The 22,589-nt window shown below is 34.9% G+C and overlaps 1 protein-coding gene across 13 annotated transcripts in view; it reads right to left on the bottom strand.

Moving 5' to 3' along the window:
* The window catches only part of MLLT10 (MLLT10 histone lysine methyltransferase DOT1L cofactor), a 130,559-nt gene that overhangs the window by 66,304 nt on the left and 41,666 nt on the right, over positions 1-22,589 (bottom strand). For 9 of the 13 annotated variants that reach the window (XR_012672711.1, XR_012672713.1, XM_075143916.1 and 6 more), the window contains 3 exons: positions 20,984-21,077; positions 18,860-18,955; positions 5,783-5,878 (listed from right to left, as the gene is read on the bottom strand). Coding sequence is in view for 11 of the 13 variants with exons in the window: in XM_075143916.1 (XP_075000017.1) it covers positions 5,783-5,878; positions 18,860-18,955; positions 20,984-21,077 (286 nt within the window). In the remaining 2 variants the exon portion in view is untranslated. The remainder of the gene's footprint in view (positions 1-5,782; positions 5,879-18,859; positions 18,956-20,983; positions 21,078-22,589) is intronic. The other 4 variants (XM_075143919.1, XM_075143920.1, XM_075143923.1 and 1 more) reach the window with 2 other exon arrangements.

Below are 22,589 nucleotides of genomic sequence, written 5' to 3'. Positions count from 1 at the left end.
GCACAGCCTAAACAGAAATCCAGTATTAAAACCTACTATAGAATCAAATTTGATTTTGTCAGTTCCACTTGAGAGAAGTGATTCTACTTATCTTAACATCTGAAGCTGAAACTTTTATATACTAACTCATGTTGAGTACCATTATGTCTTTAAGGTCCACAAGTAACAATGCCTCCATGTTAGCATTAAATTAAGAATAAACAAATGTTTCATATTTTCATACTGGTCAATTACTGCTATTTTTTCTTCTTATAGCAAGTAAGCCAAATCATAATAAAATTAATCTCGCTATACAATATTCTAAATGAAAAATATATATCATTACGAACATGTACAAAGTATTTGTAAAATATCCACTGATATGAAACAAACTCTGCATACCCCATCTAAAATCCAACAATTTTTAGCTAGCAAAGAATTTATTTTAATTTACCTACCTAAAAGAAAGGCAAAACAGCCCTTCAAAATTGCAAATATAGGCATACCATGAACTGCAGTAAAAATATATTATGGATTTTCTGAATAACAGTGAAGAAAAATCAGTTTAAGTCTGTTAAAGTACAATGTTAAAAATAATTTACATCAAATTCATATTACTATACTGGTAACTGTTTCTAATGAAGCTGGAGCCAATTCTAAGGTAAGTTTAGTAGTTAACTTTTTGAACTATTACAAAGTCCACAAGTATGCTCAATTTTCCTGAAACTGATGTGTCACTTGACCCGAGTTAAGAAGCAGTGGTTCAAATTTGGGTCATTTGAACAAAAGGTTTCCAGACATGCAATAACCTAAAACAAAAGTCAGGCTTTTTCTAGGATCCGGGATTTCTCCTCTTATCCAATTCCTTCCTTTCCTAATCTTTATCTCCTATCCACTCATTTAAATATTAATTGCAAGGATAATTCTCTATAGGTATCAACAATCATAGTTTGATGTTACTAGTATCTCTTCTCCTTTACTGCGCGGGGGGGATGGGGTGGATTTTTTTTTTCCTTTTAAAAAGGAAATTAAGAGTTTTACATAGCTCTGCAGACTGGCCAGGGCTAGAAAATGACAAGTAGGCATTAATTTGCATATACTGTGCACAGATTTGGTTTGACTGCAAGCCTGAATCCTGCTCCTAGCAGATTTTGGAGAACATGCATGCACATTGCAGTTCTGCTTTTGAAAATTTTCCTCCAACAGGCATTTCTGTTTTGGAAGGTGCTGTAAAGCGTACTGAAATCTACATGCTTACTCAGAGTATCTTGAACACGAATATGATGCAATAGACACTCAGAGAAGTAAAATCGGTATCATTTGGTCAGTATTTTTTCCCCAGATTATATTCCTTACTTTAAGGAGTTAAGTGCAATGAAGTGCCCTACAACAGATATGCATTGAGAATCCACAAGATATGCAGTAAGATCTAAGGTAAAACTGCAGCACAAACTTTAGATTATTAAGCTAATTGGTTCATAGAACTTACCCACCCCTAAACAAACTGCTTTTCTAAAACCATAAGTTCTAAAAGACGAAGGCCTAACATAAATGTCACAAAAAACCCTAATATGCCACAGCAAAGTTATAATGGGTTTTTTGGTTTGTTTGTTGGGGGGGGGAGAAGGGGGGTGGGTTTTGAGGTCAGGAGAGTGAGACTGGCAAGGAGCAAGGATCTGAGGATGGAGGCAGAACTCCTTTGGTTATTTAATGATTGGCTTCAGCCTCTGCAGTCCCCCCTCCTCCCAGCACAGCCTTTTTAAATGGAATATGCTACTCGAGGCCCTCCCCTTCACTGCTCACACTCCAGTCAGTCATTTTCCTCCATTTAAGTACAAACATCCCCCAAAAAGGAGATTCCCCTGATGCTGTCACCCAACACCATTCCTTGGTTTATTTCGGAGGACTTGACTAGCTATGTCATGAACGCTAATCCTGTTCTCAAAAAGCAACCAGTATTTGCCAGTGCAATTACTAAACTCTGTGTGTCTCAGGGTTCCTTTATGCTTCCCATAAACCAGTTTGCAGTTTTTTTTTTCCTAAAAGCTCACTTTCACATTGCCAATTCGGTGCACAGAGAGCTACTGTCATTTTACACTCCCGTATATCACTCTCTGCACCCTGAAGAGTTATACCACCCATCTGCAGCAAGTCTTACAACTTCTGGGAAAGCTACAGATTTACGGTAAAGGCGTAATAATCATTCTTGCTATACACAGTACGTCCCAAGGCTTGAGAAGCCGTTAGCCCTAATACAGATATATAGGCCAGTAGTCTTGCACAGAGAAGGGAAGGACCACAGCAGGTAGTCATCCACTAAAATGCCAGATGGTAAGGGAATGGTCCAAGCAAAAAACCACCCAAAAAAAAAAAAAACCACCAACCCACACACACAACCCCGTAGCCCACAAACACCACGCTACTGTAGGATAGTGACGTTCAGTCATCCAAATAGAGATTTTTCTATTTATTTCATGCCTTCTGTATTCTACTGCAGTAGGATCTGATCACCTCCCCTGGGAACCACAGCAGGCTGACACTCAGGGTGAACTGAGGAGGGTTATCACCATCATCTCTGCAGAAAAAATTCAGTCAGCTATACTTTCTGTTTGCAGTATCTTTTAGTTACTAGCTACAATTTGAAAGCAGATACACTGTCTTGTGTATCTTTCCATACATCAATGTTTTGGGGTTTTAACTAAAAAAAAACAAGAAAAAAAAAGACACCTGTATTTTTCTGGATTTGTTAAATGATACACATTTTTAAACTTTCGATACAAGCCCAGCCTCCCAAAGCTCAAAACCTGAGACAGAAGCTTTTATCAGGGCTAAATAAAGGGTTGATAGCAATTCCCAACTAAGAGGAAGGCCAGAAGAAAACCTCATCCAAAGAGGCAGAGAACTCAAGTTCCTAAGTTATTCTAGTCCTTCTTAAAACATTCTGCATCTATGGCCCAAAAGAAAAGTGAAAAATTTGTTAATACATTAATCAAAGAGTAGTTAAGAATTTCTAATTTCAAACTTTTTCAAGCTTAACTGATCCAGACTGAGCAGTGTTTGCTGAGACATTACAGGGATGCACAAAACGCATACTCGTAACTCAACACAGCATTTGGACTGGAATCTCAGTAAAATTTCTTGGAATTAAATTTTGCAGACAGGCAAGCCAAGTATACTAACTCAGATAATGTAAATCCACAATTTATTCTGCTGTCTTTCATGAATATATCTTAGGAAGCCACTCATCCAGATAAAAACATGCTTTAAGGTATCACCTGCATAAATGGTCATTCCCACTGTATCACAAAGGATTTCACTTCTTTAAAAAGGAAAATCAAAATGCATTTCAAGTTCCAGTACCCCCAACAGGAACAATGCGGCAGCAGAAGTGATTATATAGCATGATAAAATAGTGTATTCACTGCAAAGACAGACTACTGTGAAAAAGACATTAAGTCCAAATCAATTCTGATAACTCCATATAAAAGGATACACAAAAGTAACATATTAACAAAATATTCTGAACCAAATATTTATCTCACAAGAAAACAAAGCTTGTTTAATTATTAAAATTTCAAATTTTTGAGGAACACCCTATGAATTTATAACTGAGAAAAGCAAATACATGTAAATGGTGTCAAAAGGACTTAGGAAAAAAAAAAATTAAAGGAAGATAACTGAAGGAGCTAGCCACAGAAAACACTTCCAAATAGCCAGCAGACACTTTTTTTAAAAACATAATCACGCTTAGTAGCTTCATTAAAAAAAAAAAAACCACAAAACAACGGAACACCAATTTTCCTGATGGTCTGAAGCATTATAAAAAGAAGGTAGAAAATGAAGCAGATAGCTTAGATAGAAAGAAACATGGGGTGTAAAAGGTTAAAAAAAGAAAACTAACAGAAGACATGTTGATATTTAAATTCCACAATGAATACTTCTGTTTTCATTTAATTCATTTATAATTGAAGTTGTAGAATTATAGAGTTTCTATTCTCTTTAGTTATTGCTATACTATATACATATATAGTACAATCTTGATCAATAGTATGGCCAACAACTCGGCAACATTTTCATTTTTTACTTGGATTAAACAGAGGTCTGCTAAAAATGGGATTTTACTTTTGTTCACCTTACTGAAGTGTACACCATTCAGTCGTAAACCTTGTAATTAGGAAAACTCTAGGGAGGAGCAATTAGAAAATAGATTAGCAGAAAAACAGAATCCAACTGTGTCTTCAGCATTAAAAGCATATTCTAATAGATGGGACTCAAAAATAACCAATATTTCAATATATTTTCTTTAACTTTTACACAAATATACAGCAACATCACTTTTCGTTAAAACTTTTGATGATGATTAGATAAGCGTAATACAAAAGGGATATATTCAAGTAAGATAAGATCATAGATAGCACAAAGCCTAAACAAAAATTGTATCATCTAAAGGAAGTTCCCACACAAGAAAATGAGTTTTATGAGTTGTCTCAGACCCAAGACGAATATGTTCAGGACAAATTAATGCAATGAAATAACAAATCACATGGACCAGTCAGTACTATTCAGAGTTCTACAACAATTTCAATAAAAACTGTCACACTTACTGATTGCAATATCTAATTGCTCTCAAATCAAAACAGCAAAGCAGCAAATTTTCTTTTTTTTTTTTTTTCCAATAAAGAGTTATTGGGAGTTTCAGAAAACCACTGACTAGTAAGTCTCACTTGGCATAATAGTGTCAAAAAGAATGCAGTAGAACCAGAAACAAGATTAGTTTATCAGAAGCGTGAGTCACAAATAATGGGATGTTAACAGGTACATATCCTCAAGTTAATACTCCTACTATTGAGAACAAAGAAATATCCAAAGCATACTAAAAAACTAACTTTCTTGGTGATGATTCTTGAAGTTGATACCATTAGTTATCCAGGGACTCGAGAAAGTTGGTATTTCAATTGTTTTACCCTGTCCTGACAAGGTCTTGGTGTACCACATGCAGATAGACACATTTGTTGAATATTGCATCTCAGCAATCAAACTACATACAGTTAACACAAGTTTTGGCTAAAAAACAGTGCTCTACATACTGACGGCTAATTAATTCAAACCATGATTCCCTGACTGGGACATCAAACATTCCTACAAGAACGGGACAAATGTTTTCCAACTTTGAAATCAGAAAACCCATTTCTCAATACTGCTATCCACTTTGTAATACTATCATTAGTGTTATTTTTTTGGCGGATGGCAAAAGTGATTCTTGTAGAGTACAATGAGAACAGTCCCTATTATTTAACCCTCTATGTTGTCCCTTGAGTTAGATATTTGCTAGCACATTAACAGGACTGAAAGACCACAGAACCTAATGGAGCAGACTGCTAAAAAGGCAATGTGATATTACTAGTATATGAAGCATAAGCTGCAATTTCCTAATTACCAGCTTAAATGCTTACAGGTGTGTGCTGAGCTGCTGCCGAACAAGTGAATTTCAAAGGAAAGATTTTCTAAAACTTCTCAAATTATTAAGCATAAATCAATGAAATAAAACCTACTGGAGTATCAGTGGCACCTGATTGGTGCCATTAAATCACTTGCTATTCAATTACAAAAATCTAAGCCTTTCTTCATATTATAAACTTTAAAGTATTTTAGGATTTTACATTATAGGAAAAAATACCAAGTGTGTTTGATAATTATAGAATCTATGTCATTTTAAAGCTCCAGTATATACACTGGAATGATTACATCATGAAATTTCAACACAAGAACTGAAGTGGAAGAGGAGGAAAACACATTAACTTACTTTCTCTGTAGTTACAGTAAGAGATGGAACCAGGGATGGTGAGGACTCCGATTGCTTCTTGTATTTTTGCTTGTGTTTATCTTTCTCTTTATATTTCTAGAAGTTATAAAAGACAATATAACCTAAGTTCAGCTTCATCTTTAACATAACCCGTTTTAAGTAGCATCAAGTGTTAACAAAATTTAAGAGAGATACTAATAATGTCCTGTGCTATTTTAATGGAAACAACATTCATGTTTTGAAATTTTTATAATGTAATTTTATAAGAGCAAATCAAGTATTTATATTTGCTTTCAAAATACACAAACTGAAATTCTTCAATTATAGCCAGCATTTATGAATCCACTGTTGTTAATATTATCCACCTTCCCAATAATCAATTAACCAACAAAAAAAGCGGATTAAAAACAGAGACATGGCTTCTGCTTCAGAGGTCTTCCTGCATTTATGCACCTGCACAGTATTTTTTGTTGGGATATTACTGTAAATTAATGCAAGGTTTTAGCTTTGGCTCCCCTACTGACATCTCCATGCATAAGAATGTGAAATTTTATTTAGATTTCATTCCCAAAAAGGTGCATGCAGTTTACATACTAAATAAGTATCTTCCATGTTAAGCTGAACAAAATACAAAAAGCTATACAAAGCAAGTGTGCTTTCTAAAGAGGCTAAGAATTTAAATTTTTTTTTTTTTTTAACCACTACATGAAGCATTGGCAGTGTCAACGAAATTATGCAGAGAGAAAATAATTTCTTAACCCAGGACCTTTAGAGTATAATAGAAGTCTTCCACGCTGAGAGAAATCAATTCTTTAGAGGATTACAGAATCAGATCCAAATTGTATTTGTTTAAGTAATTCAGACAAATAAAAAAAAATACAGAGTCTGACAAAATAAACAATTCAACTTGGAATACAGAAGGAGTTCAATATTTTTACTAATTTAATGACAAGCAAGTCTAGAGGGTCACTTTTTCCTTAGTGTCATAATATGGTTTATTTCGACAGTCAACATCAGAAGATGCAGAGAAACCATAGGTGTGAGAGGTTACTTGTAAGCTACTGGCACTCAAGTATTTTGCTTCTCTAACTATACATTTGTGGAATTTTTGTGTACTCTCACAAAACCCAGCAGAACAGTTTAATCTTATGGCCATTTGTTCATAATGAATACTTCAACAGAAAGCTACCAAAAAATGAATACATATGAATTGACACAAGGGGTTTAAAACTCACATTGAGTCATTGAAAATACGGAGTAGCTTGAAAAGATGAGGAAGACTACTTAAAATGTGTAAGTCTGAATAGCCATATGAAAACTCAGTAACTGTTTTGAATTTTGAAAATTAACCATGGTGATCGTCCTCTAACTATCAAATGATTATCCAGACCCTCAAAAGAAAACATAATTTGTTCAACAGTGACTGCACAACCACCAGGACAAGATGCAATATCACCAAGTGTCAGCTTTCTATTTCAGTCACAACAGAAGAAATACCAGAAATGTGTTTCATGGAATCAGCCCAAGAGAGTAAGAGAATGCATTCTCAAGTTCTCTAATAAAGTAGAATCAGTTAACTGACAATCTAGATGCAAAGCTGAAAGCAAACCAGATTTATCTCTACCTTTATGAACTATAAATAGCATTTGACTTACTTAGAGATTGCCTTGTCTCTAACCAGCCCCAAACCCATTTAACTCAACTTATAACCTCATTTAGCCAGGAAGGAAATACAGTTTATTCCAAAAAAATCATAAATAAAGTACCAAAGGTATCTTCACCAAAATATCATGCAAAAATATACTTGCTAGAATACAATACATAAAATTCTCTTGATTCTTGTACACTTTTTAAAACTCAAAGAAAAGTCCAAGAGAACTCTTTAAAAGGCTGATGGGGATTTCTAGGTTTGTTTTTTTCATACACTGCAGGTTTTTTTTTCCCCCCGGTGTGCGGCTTGGATAGAAATATGCAGTTTTCCCTTTAGTAACAAAGTGTGCAGGTGTCATAATTACAATAATGTACACCATAAGGTAGGATTTCAATTGTTTAAAATCTAATATAGGCTTGTTGAGGGAGTTTTAGATCAGGGAGGTTCTTTTTGGTTTGGTTTGTTTTTTTTCTGGAGAGGGACTGTTTGTTTTGGTCTTTTTAGACTTGGAAAATACACTTCGAAAGAAAAAAAAAAAGGAGAGGCGGGAATCAAATGCAGTGCACAATCTTTTCACTAATTTCTTAAATACAACAATCCCAAAAGTGCTACCCATACTGCCAGAAAACAAAGAAGGATCAAGACAAAACAGAAGCATCTACACCAAGACTGCCATGTTAACCATCACATCGGTTGATCCAAAAGCCTTTCATCAGTGCTAGTTACCCAGCTTACCATATCATCAGTATACATGTTTAGATAAACTTAAGTAACAATTTCACTGAACCCCAAACAAGCCTTAAGAGGGAAGTTATGAAATGGAAATCTAAGCCCCTGCCTGAGTTTCTTTAGCTTTCATCATTTAGATGATTTAGAAATCACCCTCAAGAAATTTTTTTATTTATAATTTCGGAGCCAAGAGGCAATTTTAATTTGCTTTAAGATGAAACTTCACAGCAGTATCAGTAAACAAGAGGAAATGTTTAAATGAACATGTTTTACAGTCTCTTCTGTTGACTTTCTAGTGTTCTTTTACTCCCAGTGTTAATTTTGTCTGAAAGGCAAAGAAACAAAAAATTCTGATCAAAGGAATAGTCAGGAGGACTTCACATTACATTCTGTAATGTACTGAAATCACTTTGTTAGTAGTCTCAATGGAAAAGGACGTGTCAAGAAGACGGAAAGAGGGACACAAGAAAGAGTGGAGGGAGGGGGGCATAAACAACTAAGAGCCTGGAAAAAATATGCTTTAGGTTCTGTAAAGTGAAGCATTAGCAACCACATCAAATTCCTCTCCCAGATCCAAAACATCAACACAAAGTTTGCCAGGACAGTTTACCATGGTTACAGCTTACCACTCAAGGCCACTGGAGGGTACCCCACCCTAAGGCCTTCTGCATACAAAGATCTCATCCACAGGAGGTCTGCTGTCCTTAACTCTATATTCCCTCCTCCTTTTAGGTTACACTTCCTCTGACAAATAATCTCTCCTCTTTTTTTTCTTCTTTTCTTTTTTTTCCTAGGGAAAGTTCAGAAGTCCTACTTCTGAATGTGAATTGACTCTAGATACAAACAACATCAAAGAAGCGGAGAAAATTTCACTGCAGGAAAACCTTTGAAAGGAATGCTCAGGTTTTATGTTAATAAGAATAAAAATTTCAGCAACAACCTGCTGAGATGAAGAGACTCAGCTCCCACAAAGTGACTCCTTGCAGCTACACCCTCTTCTCACCACAAAGATGCATACAAAGCATAATAAGAGTTCTGAAATACCCACTTTTAGATCCAGAAAAGGAATAACAGAGGGACATGATTCCCACAATGTTTAACAAATATGACAGCTTTCAATCAAGTCTGTCTCAAAGGACACACAAACTAGCCATCTTCCCTACCGCCAGAAACAGAACAAACAGTTGGCCCTTCACGGACAATTCACTGCATGCTTTGCTTTTGTGAGACCTCCTCTGACCAGCCACAGCTCAAAAAAAAAAAAAAAAAAAAAAAAATTTAGCAGCTGCTCACTAAGACAAACATCCATCCAGAAAGCCATACGGAAACCTACCATTCTAGGGAAGGTAATGATATCAAATGTCTGACCTTTTACAAGCTTTACTGTAAGGAAAAAAAGGGCAGAAATTACTCTTAACAAGGACTGAAAATAATATTGCTAGTAAGTGAAAGCTAAGGGAGCCCTGAGGGCAGACAGAACCCATGTATCCCATTTATATACTCAGACTTAAATTTTTTAAAGATTCATAGGCACAAATTCAAATGTTCCAAATACCTGTATTTTAAGACAGTTGCAGAGCTGATAAATGCAATGCCACATTCTGTAAAAACAGGTTAGCAGAAGAAACATTCCAAGGAAGAATACGTTAAAAAATACAGAGCCAACTACAAAACTGACAAAGCAAACTTCAATCTTGGTTCACAAATAGGATAGCTCAATAGACCAGATTCAGGTATCTCCTGAAACCTTTCTTACTGTAAGAAAAATAAGGCACGATTGCCATGCAGCCATTGGGTAAGCAGCTGTAACATTATTCATCCTAGAATTTGAAGAGCCCTGGATTTATGATGTAGCTAAATACCAATACAAAATACCTAGAGTTCATATGTCATGATTAATCAGAAAACTTTATTTATCACTAGGGATCTCATTTTTGGCTTTTGTCTCTTATGTAAAAAATTACGTAATACCTTCTTAATTCCAATAGCTACATGCTACAAGATAAGAAAACAAATATGGTGCAAGATTTCTGGAATTCTATAGCACTTTCTGTATATTGCCCTCTTGTGGGGTAGAGGGGTGGAGAAGGGAAAAAAGCACATTTTGATTGCTTCTATTTCTCCCACAAAGATTCAATCTACAAAATTATTACATAATATGATTTCACAAATACAGTTTGGTTCCAACTCTTTGGTTTTGTAGCTTATATATACACGTTGGATCACTCTGAAGATCAGCACTTGCTCATTCATTTTCTTTAACGTACTTTCAGAGGAAACATTGTTATCAGACTACTGAACGAAAATATCATCTCATCGAAATATCAAAATAAGGATCATGCATAATTTTATCTTAGCTCTGATCTGTTACCAACAGAATAAATGTTATCAAATCTTTCTTTCCACAGTTTGGACCTCAATGTCTGGGAAGACTGAATAATGCAAGTGAATGATAACTTTTCCAGTACAGATGGAATGGATGAGTTCAGCTTTTCTCTAATAGCATTATTAATTCATAACTTTCCACATGGAAGTATCATTTAACTTGTTAAAGGTATTTACCCTTATTTGCAATTCATTTTTGTCTCAGGAACGCACAGCCTTCTCCAAAGACATTTCCACAGCACTTCATTTCATTAAACTACGTTCTGAAGTTCAGCGTTTAACAGTTCACTGTTACAAAGGGGGGGAAAAAAAGTTTCCTAACCCCTCTCTCACCTTTCCCACACTGCTTAGCCTGTCAGACCTTCTGTGTGCCAATTCAAACTGCTAAAACAGCAGCAACAAACAACAAAGTGGATAGTTTTCTGCTGTTTTAGCGAGGTAAGTTAGTTCTGTGAAGGAGCATGAGAGATGGACAGCAACAGAGACAAGAAGAGGCAGACGCAGAACGGAGGAGCAAGACCTCACCTGCCCAGGGAAGAGGAGACTAACTTCTATTTTGGAAGAATTAGCACACATGCACACTACCAGCAAGCACTAATGCTCAGCCCTTCAGACAAACCTGCTTGGGCTGACCTTGAAGTATTCCATTTTTATCCCCTTCTTTATTACAAAAATCATAAACCCCCCCCACTACCTTTGGTTGTCCCAAGTTTTCAAACCTTAACATTTTCAAATCTATTTTCCTTAGTGATTCTTGTAAGCAAAATCATCCGAATGTCTAAATAACTAATTTTTCAGCCACTGTTTTTGACTCCCTCAAATAATTCCAAGGTATCAGAATGTTCTATTAGCAGAGAGTACTCAGATTGGTGCTTTTGTCATTTAGGGATTTTCTGCACTATCTTTCCATCACTGAAGCTTGTAAATACACAGCTGTCACCATCACAACTAACATCTTTAATAGAAAGCTGCGCATAGTTCTTGCTAATCCCCAATACAAGACCTGCTTGGCTTCTTATTTGTGAGTAGTAGCTATCAGTAATATAACCACAACAATTCGAGAATGAAAGATGCCCACGGTCCACAAGTTTCAAATTCAAATCCTAATTTATCTTATTTTGACAAGAACAGCCCTAGCTCAGGGATTCATCTATCTATCATTTCATACAGTATAAACCACTGAAGGAAAATTAAATGCAGCAGCAGCATTGCTGCAGTCACAGTAGTAAAAGAATATAGGCACAGGCTAGTGGAAGACTACTGCCAGCATTATTCAAATACATACATATTCATCTCTAAGCACGAAACTTGTACTTAAGTACCAATCCTTGATATAATTACTTAAAAGATTCAAAAACCTCACTTCAGTACAGGGTTAACGGTCAGAATTTTAACTGTCAGTGGTAAAAAGACTCAAGAATCGATGATAAAAATGCCAGCCAAAGCTTCTCTTAGGTGCAAGACTAACTCACAACAACTCTTATTCAGAATAAGCTACTCTTCTTTCGATAGTTAACATTAAAATACACTTTTTCTGTTATTTACACAGTTTAATATTAATGGTTAGTGATGGATACTCAGTGCTAAACACTTGAGTAGCACTTTATAACTTCAAAAATGGTGCAAGACTAACTAAATCAAGGCCACTATTTATTGTCCATGCTCGCCTTCATTTATTCCTACAAAAATTGCAAGCATTTCAAACTTTAAAATATGTATTATGTTACATACTGTGAAATGCTCCACTGTCTGTAAGGTAACTTAAAGATACTCATCAAATATGTGTCAAGAAATAGGCAAACAGAATGGCAAGCAAAAAAAATACATTTAATTTTCCTGGCTCAGCCAGCTTAACATTGCAGATCACCTTTAACTGCATATGGTCTACCAGCACACAAAACATTGTACCTGGTGAACAGCATATACATACAACTTTAGAAAAAAGTATCAAGATTATCTTGTAGAAACTGTTACAAAGTCAACACAAAGTACTAATAGTCTTGTATTAATCTAGGATCCAAAGCAAAGAAAAAGAAGTATCTCAAAGCACCTTTTGCTTCTAGTTACAGAATTGACATGTAGGAAGATACATTGCTCAAACAGAAATAAAAATCAAGCAGTAACCTTAATGATGTATTTTTAATGTTCAGGTGTCATTTAGTTTTCAAATTAAGACAAACAACATTGCATAATTTTCTCAAGCAAGAAACGTTCACAATTCTTCAAAGTTCAGCTTACTTTTTACCCCAATTATTCAAAAGTTACTCTCCTCTATCTTATAACGTGGCAGAGTACAAACATTGAGGAGTTAACTAAATGATGCTACAATACACTGAACTTGTAAAAAGATCAAAATCATAATCAGACAAAAAGTCTTTTAAAATTTTGTGAAGATATTGATGAAACTGAAGTAAGTAAGATGTAATAATAGCATAAATAAGAGTAACATCTAGTAATACCTCAAGTATATCATAACAATTTTTCAATGAAACAAAGTCTTTTGGTTGATCCCTGCAGACTAAGGAAGACATCCAGACTAACAATGTGATTTTTCTTAAAAAAAACCCCCACAATTCATGTTTGATGAGCACAGTAAGAACTTACCACAGTAGAGATCTACTCAAAATTCTGATTCTCCCAGTACTGCTCTAGAGACGGCTATAAAAACTATGGTGAAGTAGCAGCTCCATGAAAGAAACAAATAAATAACAGAATTTCTTCAGATAAATGTTTGAGGATTTTGCCACCCGTGGAATTTCAATTTTCAGTCTACAGAGACAATTATCACTGCTACTAATCACTATTATTCCATGCACAGGTTCTGCAGGGATCAGGTTTTGAGTTTGTTTTCTTTCACGGTGAAAAGCATAAGACTAAAATGTGTACCTTGAGGGAAAAGGGACAGCTGCAGCTAATGCAGCCTTACAAAATTCTTCATCTTACAGAGCAGTTTTCAGGTATACCTGAAGTGGTATTTTACAATTTGATTTTACAATATTTACTAATCTCAGGTGCCAAGCTTAATATTATTATGAGGTGTTTGTTGTGATAAGGTACACTAAGAGCATTATTTTTTTTTCCATAATATATATAATGTGTTACTGTAAGGTTAGAAAAATATGAGGTAGTCAAATCAGTAATTCCATGATAAGCATGATAATTGAAACAGAAGTTCCTACTTTTCCTCTTACTAAAATAAAAGAAAATATAAATAAAAATGAGCTTATCTGCTTATATACTTCTTCCTGACCTCCATAAGAGATCATTTTGCTGTTTCATCAACACCAACTGGTGCCTGTTCCAGTAGTTGCAGTTGCTGCAGTACATGCAGTTGACTATCAGGCCGACACAGAATACAGAGCAAGTTAACACAGAACTTTAGCAGGCAACAAATCAAACAAGAAGATGCCACCTTTGCTCTTAATCCTGCAGGCTTTAAAGATATATATTACTGAATATACTCAGATAGAGTAGCTTTCTAATGAAATTTTGTTTACACAGTCACACTCTGTCAGTCCTCCCAAATAACTAGACTTTCAACACAATTCGACATGAAGAGATGTTAAAAAAGAAAAAATTACACTCCTACAAAGTCAGTAAAGAACAGGTGCCCAGAAACAGAAATAGTATTCATCGGCACCAACAGTAAAAGACTGCAGCATGAAGTCACCCCTTTTTGAACACCATGGAACCCACATAAAAATTCAGTCTTAGGAAACAGGAACCAGGTTATGCAGCTCATAGATAGATATTAAAGACCATCTATAAACTGAGCTACATACAGTATATACTTATTGACTAGTTTTTAGAGGTGTTTTAGAGGCATTCTTCTTTCCCTCCGACTGAACAGAATTTGGAAGAAGTCAATATGGATAAGCATCACCATTAGCATCCATACCACACAATTTTCATTTGAATAATATTACTTCAAAAATTAAAATTGAAGTAATTTCAAAGTGGTTGCAAAACACTTTTCTTCTAGTTATTTTTAGCATTCTTACAATTTTGTTTCGTACGTCAAGAACAGCTGAAAGTATTAAACTGTCAAATCTATTAAACTGATTAACAAAAACTTTTAAAAGTTAATAAAAATGCAGTGGGATACTGCATTACTGAGATGAATCTGGAGCTTTTTTCCCTAAAAAGTTACACAAAAACCCAATGTTCAAATAACATAATGAATTTTATGAAATGAGCCAATTAACAAAGGAATGACATAATTAGAATTGCCTTTGCAACACTCTGCTTTATACAGTACTATAAATTGACTCTTCAGGACTAAATCAGAATATTTTTTTTTTTTAACAAGAGAAAAAGGAAACCATTGCTTATGCAGCTGAATGATAACCCAAAGAACGGCAATCCGTTCCTATTTTTGCCACAGAATCTTATGTGATGCATAGCAGGTCAATTTTATCTTTTCACAGTCAGTTATTCAGACAGTGAGGAATACATAATGAACACTTGATCTGAGTGTTTAGGACTTGATTTGTAACAGCCCACATAGAGCATTAAAATACATTAAAAAGCACGAAGTGCCTTTCTCCCAAATGAAATTCATAGCTCTGACATGAATGTAGGCTCCTTCACAATATATTGGGAAAGTTTGGGCAGTTCAGAATGCAGTTCACAAACCAACACACAGCTAGCCTATGGAAACTTTCAATGAGTAGAGGTGTGTTTTAAATTTTCCCTTCCCATGGGCCTAACAACCAAACGCACGGCTACGATGGAACACGCCAAATGTCACACACTGCCTCAAACTCTTCTTAAATGTTCAAGTTTCTCCCCTTAAAATCAGAGAAGGTGTAACATTTATTTAAGAACAGGACAAGCAGCAAGAAGATGCCCATAATGAATTCCCTTTAGCCAGTAGCTCAGTGTTTAGAACACTTGTCCTGACTCCTGCATTTTAGGTTCTCCGCAGACTGCCATCCTCCAACTTCCAATAGTGCCCTTGGGCTCCTCGTCACTATTTTGTTCTTTTTGCCTCTTCAATCACCACTTCTTACACATTTGCAGTCTTCAGTCACAAGCCCATTTTTGTTTATTTTGCATCATATGAGCCATCACAGCAAAGAGTTTTAAATTTCCCCTTCCTGCTCAGCCCAGACCGAAGCACTTCCAGTAGAAAAGGAATTTATGTAATTCAGCTGCTACATAGTAGTTACTTACTATGTAGTAAATTCACATTTTTCAGAAGTCAAACATATAATGCTAGTAAGCTTGCCTAATTTTCACATAAGTGGCAAGAAACACTTCCTTTACACAAAAGGCCAATCCCAGACATGTTTAGTTCCTTCTTTGGTCCCTTCCAAAGATAACGCTGCCAAGAACATTAGCAAAGCAAGGTATTTTTCTACAGCTTCGTGGTGGCCTAAGTTTTTCGCCAAAAAGCTTGAGAAAACACCTGGGCCCTGAAAAAAGGGATATTATAACAGGACGTCAAGCAACATACTACCAATCCTACCTAAGAGGCACACAGCCTTATCTTTCTTAATTTCTAAATAACATCTCTACCATAGAAACTAACAATACTTAGTGCAGCAGCAATCAGAATATAATTAAGCTATTTATTCTGTAGCTTCAAATTCCTCATTAAAATTAAATCATACCAAAGGTTTGGTTTTTTTAATTATTACACCCTTATATATTTGCTATCGATTTTGTAAGCACAGTGCCCAGAAGAGACTAAATGCATATTACAAAGGAAAACACATGCTTTCAACTCAGTGTCTATTTACAAAAATGACAGCTACCTATATCAACATTTTCAGTCCAACTTCTTATTGCAAAATAATATTTTATATCCAAATGGATAGCTTTTGAGGTCTGACAATAAAAATGGTTCCAATCCTCAACCCATACAGTTTCTGCTTGGCAAAAGGGAAAGCTTTAAGGATGCCTAAAGATCAGATTATCCAAATATCCAAAGAACAAAGATGAAAGATAAAGTAGAAACTAGAGTGCCCTTACTGGGAGGGCGAGACTCCACTGTATCTGGGAAGAAAGATATACATATTTACAGTAATATGACAAAAATCCAGATTCCAAACAGATTTATAGAAGAGGAAAATAAGGAGTGTCACCTTAAAAAATGACCCTACTCCTGCAAGATATACTGTATATTTGATATACTATATCAAATAAGACATCACATGCAGAAGGTAATGAAATTTACCAAGAGAATAAGCCTCCATACCACATATGGTTAATTGGCTGAAGATTAGTATTTTGCAAAGCACAGGTCATTTTTTAAACTATAGAACATGTAAGATTAAAAACGCCAAACAAAAAATCTGTAGCCACAAAAAGTTAGGTGATTAACAGCTTAAGGAAACTGCAACTTTTTTCACCACTCGGAGGTTTTGACTAGAATAGTGTTTTGTTATTATACAACATATAAAGCAAATATAACTTGATACGTGAACATGCTGTAACGTGCCATGAGAACCAGCGAATGTCAAATAACAGGTTAGTGCTTCAAACTGCACTGCTTCACTTGGTATTACAGATCATGAGATCTTCTGGATTACCATGTTTCAGTTCATGAAAGGTAGAAGAAACTTTAACATCCTGTTTATAGCAAACTTCAAGTCACAGAAGAAGGCCAGGACTTGCAAGGGCAAGCCATAACATTAACTATTTCTAGAAGATCCACATCAAAACACTTCCAGAGCAGGACAAGCTGAGCAGCTAGCAGAAAAATAGCTGATACACTGGCTGAACACGCTGTTAGAAAGTCCCTCCGAGTATTCCCTGAAGATTTTACAGATACTACAACCTGAAGAAGCATAGTATCTCCAGTCAAACTCACTTAAAAAAACCACACAAACCACAAAACAACAATAGGTTTTTTGCACTGCTCAGACATACGAAACTGAAATTGAGCCTCATGCTCACACCTCAAAGTTTCTTCAAATTCAACTTCAAAGTTTTGTCAACGTGAGTAAAAATCCATGCATGTATTTTGACAAAACATGACCTGAAATATGACAGCAGTGAAAAACTAAGCAAACTAAGAAAAAAATATGGCAAATATTGGTAAAGTTTTACCTTGCAGGTAATTCTGTAGTCTGCAATTCAAGATTTTTTTTTTCCGCCAATGTGTTACTAAGAAAAGAAGATCTGCCAAAAACCCACACTTTTGTTATTTTAGTCATAAATTTAGAGGTATAATCACATCACAATGCACACCAGACTCTTCTGCATTACCAGATGAAAATGGAACTATTCACCTAAACCATTAACCAGATCTAAAGACACTTTTTAGAATACTATCCAAGAACAATGGCGATCAACATCCATCCAAAGTGGAAGTGAGCTTAAAAACCAAATCAAATATTAAGGTGACTAAGGGTCTGAAGACTGACACTTGTTATTCAATTTCCTGTCACTATAAATATAGCTCCTTCATAAATACACATTTGGTCAATACATTGATTTCAATTTTTATGTAATGATTTTGAATAATGCAAAACTAAGTCTACCCACACCCGCAGAAAAGTCTTGTTAGTTGTACAGGATGCGTGCAGGTGAGCAGCTTTGCACGTATTCTTAGAGGGCTAAAAAAGAGCCAAAGCAAATTTGCATTATTGTGCCACTGTGTTATCACCCTGTGTTGAATTTAGATGACAAATTTCCCGCAGACAACTATTAATCTAGCAGTAATAAAAACAAAGTAATAATCATTATGAATTTAAAATTCTTTTCTAAAAATATGTAAAGTTAAATTGTTAAAAGAGTACACCAATGATAGAAATTAGCAGTCAGTTATGTTCTTTGTACCCTCACAGAAGATTCCCAGGTGAATGACAAGGTATTTTGCCATCACAGTGGGCTTGACTACCCGTACCAGTAAAATGTGTCAACAAGAGATGTCAGTTCTTTGATGAGGAGAAAAAGATATAACAGGTTGAAACATAAAAAATTAGATGCACCTGTTTGTCAGCACACTTGCTAAAATGTCTGCTCGTTTTTCTTTCCTGCCTAGTCACAAAGGCTACACAAAAAAATCCCTAATGGAAAACTAAAGCACAGGAAGCTGCGTGGAAACAGCCTTCACAATGGATATGTTTCAGTGTGTATCCCAAAACGAATGATAAACAGGAATAGGAAGGTGCACGTACAAATGCACCTGAAGATGTTTCCTCATTGGACCCTAGTACCTCTAGTTTATCACCTATGTTATTTATTATTCAGTGCTTCAGGAACAAGATTTCCTTCACGCTTTTCAGCAAAAATTAAATTTATCAGAAATTGCTACTATTAAGCAGATGTGCCACATAATTAGCAACGACAAATCCACTTACTTTTTTCTCCTTCTCATGATGTTTATCCTGAGAGTGAGAGGAAGAATCACTTAAACTTTGATCATATGACCTATTAGATCCCCGTTTGCTCTTTTTCTAAAAAGAGAAAATATATTTATGGATAGAGAAAAGGAACCATTTGAATAAATAAAAAGTATAGAGCATTTCAACTGATAAGATGCCTTACTGCTTGAAGAAAAAAAAACTTCAGTTACTGAAAAAAACTGACAAATTACTAACACTAATAAAATTAACAAGACTACCCAACGTATACCAGGAAAAAAGCCTATCCTTACATCCACTTTTACACCTCCCACAAATTTGCAAGATATGCTTTCCACAGAGAAATGAGATATGCCACTTTTTAAAGGTTAAAAGATGCTACACAATTTTCAAGTTTTCGTAATATAAAACATAAAAGATGCTCAAATGAGTATCACATGAAGCCGCAGTGCTAGCACTGCCACATGCTTGAACGCATTGTGAGGTGGCTGCTTTATGGCTTCATGATTTATTATACAAGTGACCTGTCTGCAATATTTTCTTTAAAATGGTTTAAAAAATAGGATACAGAATGCTATGGTCATGTATGCATTCACAAGCAGCAGATATAATTGCCTGTATTTCTGTAATGTTTGAGAGCCCAGTCCAGGACTGCAAACACTTTATACTAGGCCAGTGTTCAAAATGCTTGTTATACTACCATAGCTGAGGTAGCATTATAAAGACATTTCACATCAGTGCTTTGCCAACCAAAGTTTTCAGTGGTATAATAGACATATGCCACCCACCATCTTCAGTAGTAAACACTAAACACCTGTATTTACCAGGCATCAACAGTCACGATAATCCTAAAGAAACACTAAAAACACTTAAACGATCCTGCCAGTCTTTACTATTCTTAACACTATAGTTTTGTAATGGAAAGCTAACTAATTACATGCCAAATATGGAGTTATGTCTTTATCATTAAACTTGCTTTTGAAATAAACATACATGTTCTCAATAATAGCAGCACTGGAACATTCAAATCAAATGCATAATAGTGTAAGAGCTTGCCTTCACTGCTAAGTAACAGACCATTTTTGTTCTTTTTGTATACTTAGCTCAAGATAATAATAATAAAAAAAAATCTTAGCTTAGTAAGGGCCTAGAAAGCCCTGTCTTATATTCATTACGAAGCAAACTCATCAATATTCACAAGAGCACAAAACTAGCCTCCCCAAGCTTATCTTCCAGAAAGCTAAAATGGTTCATTAGCCCTGTATTTTTACCTCATTGCAACCTATTCAAAAGTCACCCAAGTATTCACCTTTTTTAGCAGTGAAAACAAGTAATCAGCAAGTTTAGCTACACTTACAGCAGTATCTGAACTTAAATCTATATATTTTAATTTTCATAATTCAATATTCATAAATAACGTTTTTTAGACATCAGTAAGTCCTTCAAGTCCACACACTCACACACACGTACACAGAAACAGATATCTGGAACTGTCAAACTGATAAGAAGCGATAGAAAAGACTCCAGAAGTCTGATCCAAAACCTACTGAGATAACTGAGAAATTTCAAAGTTTTTTGTTTGCTTGTTTGTTTTTTAAAAATCAAACCTCCAGTCACTTCCTTGAGGTTGTGTTTCAGAGAACTTATAGGCAGGGAATATCCACTGGCTACACGGTGAGAGATAGAACAAAAGGGAAAACATATTTTAAAAAAAAAAAAAAAAATAGTAACAGAAGCAGAAAGAAATGGAGGGCTTCTTTATTCTCTAATATACAGGATAATAAGTAACACTTTCTAGATTATTCCAAAATGGACTAAATTCCAAGAAGCCAACTAATCAAATAGCAAAAGAAAACATTACAGGAACTTAGGAACTTAATGAAAAAAACACTAAATGTGCATGCTATTTCTGCCAGAGGGGAAAAACCCACAGATCTAGAAAGTAACCACTTATATACGCATTTTCAGTTAGTACTTCTGTAACTGTGATTAAAACATTGTTTTAATGAAATACAATCTACTTTCTGAGCTACATGAAAATATCATTTCTAGTGTTAATAGCAATTCAGAGTGAAAAAATAAGTCAGTGACATTTATTTATAGAATTTAACAAATACATACCAGTTTACTAAAATGGTATTTACAGTAGCCACAGTATTGGACGTTATCTGCACCATTGCCTTCTTCTTCACAAAGAAGTCCTGCAAACTGTGCACTAAAAATAAACCAAACAACATTCAAGAAAAGCAATTTTACATCAACTTGTACCACAATATCACAACTGATAACATACAGATCCTTATATCTGCATTTAATAGAAGAGATTTCCACACAAGTGGCTTCTAATGGCATGCGAGGAGCACATAACCCACCTTTGTATCCCAGTGAAAAACATGTACGGTTTATATTTTGGCCTGATGCCTTTTTCAGAGTCTTTAAGCCACTCACAGAAGCTTATAGCTTGAAAATCTACATTTATTATGCAGCTACTGCCACAAATGAATAAACCAAGCAATTTACAATGATTCTTAGCTCAAATTCAAGCCAAAAATTATCTACAGAAAGAGTTTTTAACAAAACAATACTGTAGATCCAAAGAAGAAATTTTTCTAAAGTTGCATACATCCTTCTCTACTTTGCCAGGAAAAGTACCTTTTTTTTTATTTTTTAAATAAAGCTTCAATGACATAATAAATCAAACCATATTCATTGGTTTAAAAGACTGTGGCAGGTTAATTTCTTTTAAAAAGAACAAGACTTACAAGTTTCCTTGCCTGGGCTAATTATTACCTTATTCTACTACATTTTTTCAAATCAAATTTGCTTTTCACCATTTGTAACGTTGATTTATTTTCTTTATCAAAACCAACTTAGACATTGAAAAACCAAATACTGTTTAATTTTCCATATCGTTTTCATTAGCATAATAATGCAATGTTACAGTCAAAATTATGCATGGGAGTATTTAAATGGAAGAACAATATATAAGGCAGCTTATTTTCATGGCTTATTAAAATAACTTTCCCCTCATTTATACATTATGTTCTTGGGCAATCCAGAAATACTGCTTCCTAAATACATGCACACCTACAGCAGATGCCAACTAAAGAATACATTTAACAGGATCTCTTTAAGCGAAGATTTATTTTTCTAAACTTGCCATACAAAAACAGATGGACTCGAGCTCATTTTCTTCCTTAGACATTAGTTTTGTTAACCCAAAATTGATACACCTCGCCCTGGATCTCTGCCTTCTGTAGCTTTCACATTTTTCTTCCATTTTTTAAATATTACAGAAGCCTCTCCATATCCTCAGTTACACTACTGTCTCGCTAGATATCATTTTATAGTACATACCTGGTTTTTTTTAGAATCAAAAAATCCTAAAAACTGGCAAGATAAATATTTTAATTTTGAAACTAATTCCCATGTTCTTTATGGCATTCACTGAAAACAGGCTTTTGGAAGAAAGAAAAAATGATTAAAAGGACTCTTGTATGCATGCAAGAGTTTGAAAGAAAAGAGACCTTTCCATCCAAACACTTGCAGGTGTGAAAAAAATGTATATATCCAAGTAACCTCTTTACATGGTATGCACGCTTTGAGGAACACAATCCATTTTCACCATAAAAAGAAACTTGACATTGATCACATCCAATGAAAAATTAGATGCTTATGAAAGAGTAAAACCAACCAGACAGTCAAGTAATTAAAAGAAAAAAAAGAA

Source organism: Calonectris borealis, chromosome 2 (genome assembly GCF_964195595.1).
Source record: "Calonectris borealis chromosome 2, bCalBor7.hap1.2, whole genome shotgun sequence".
NCBI lineage: Eukaryota > Metazoa > Chordata > Aves > Procellariiformes > Procellariidae > Calonectris > Calonectris borealis.
This window is presented reverse-complemented; position numbering and strand designations above follow the sequence as displayed.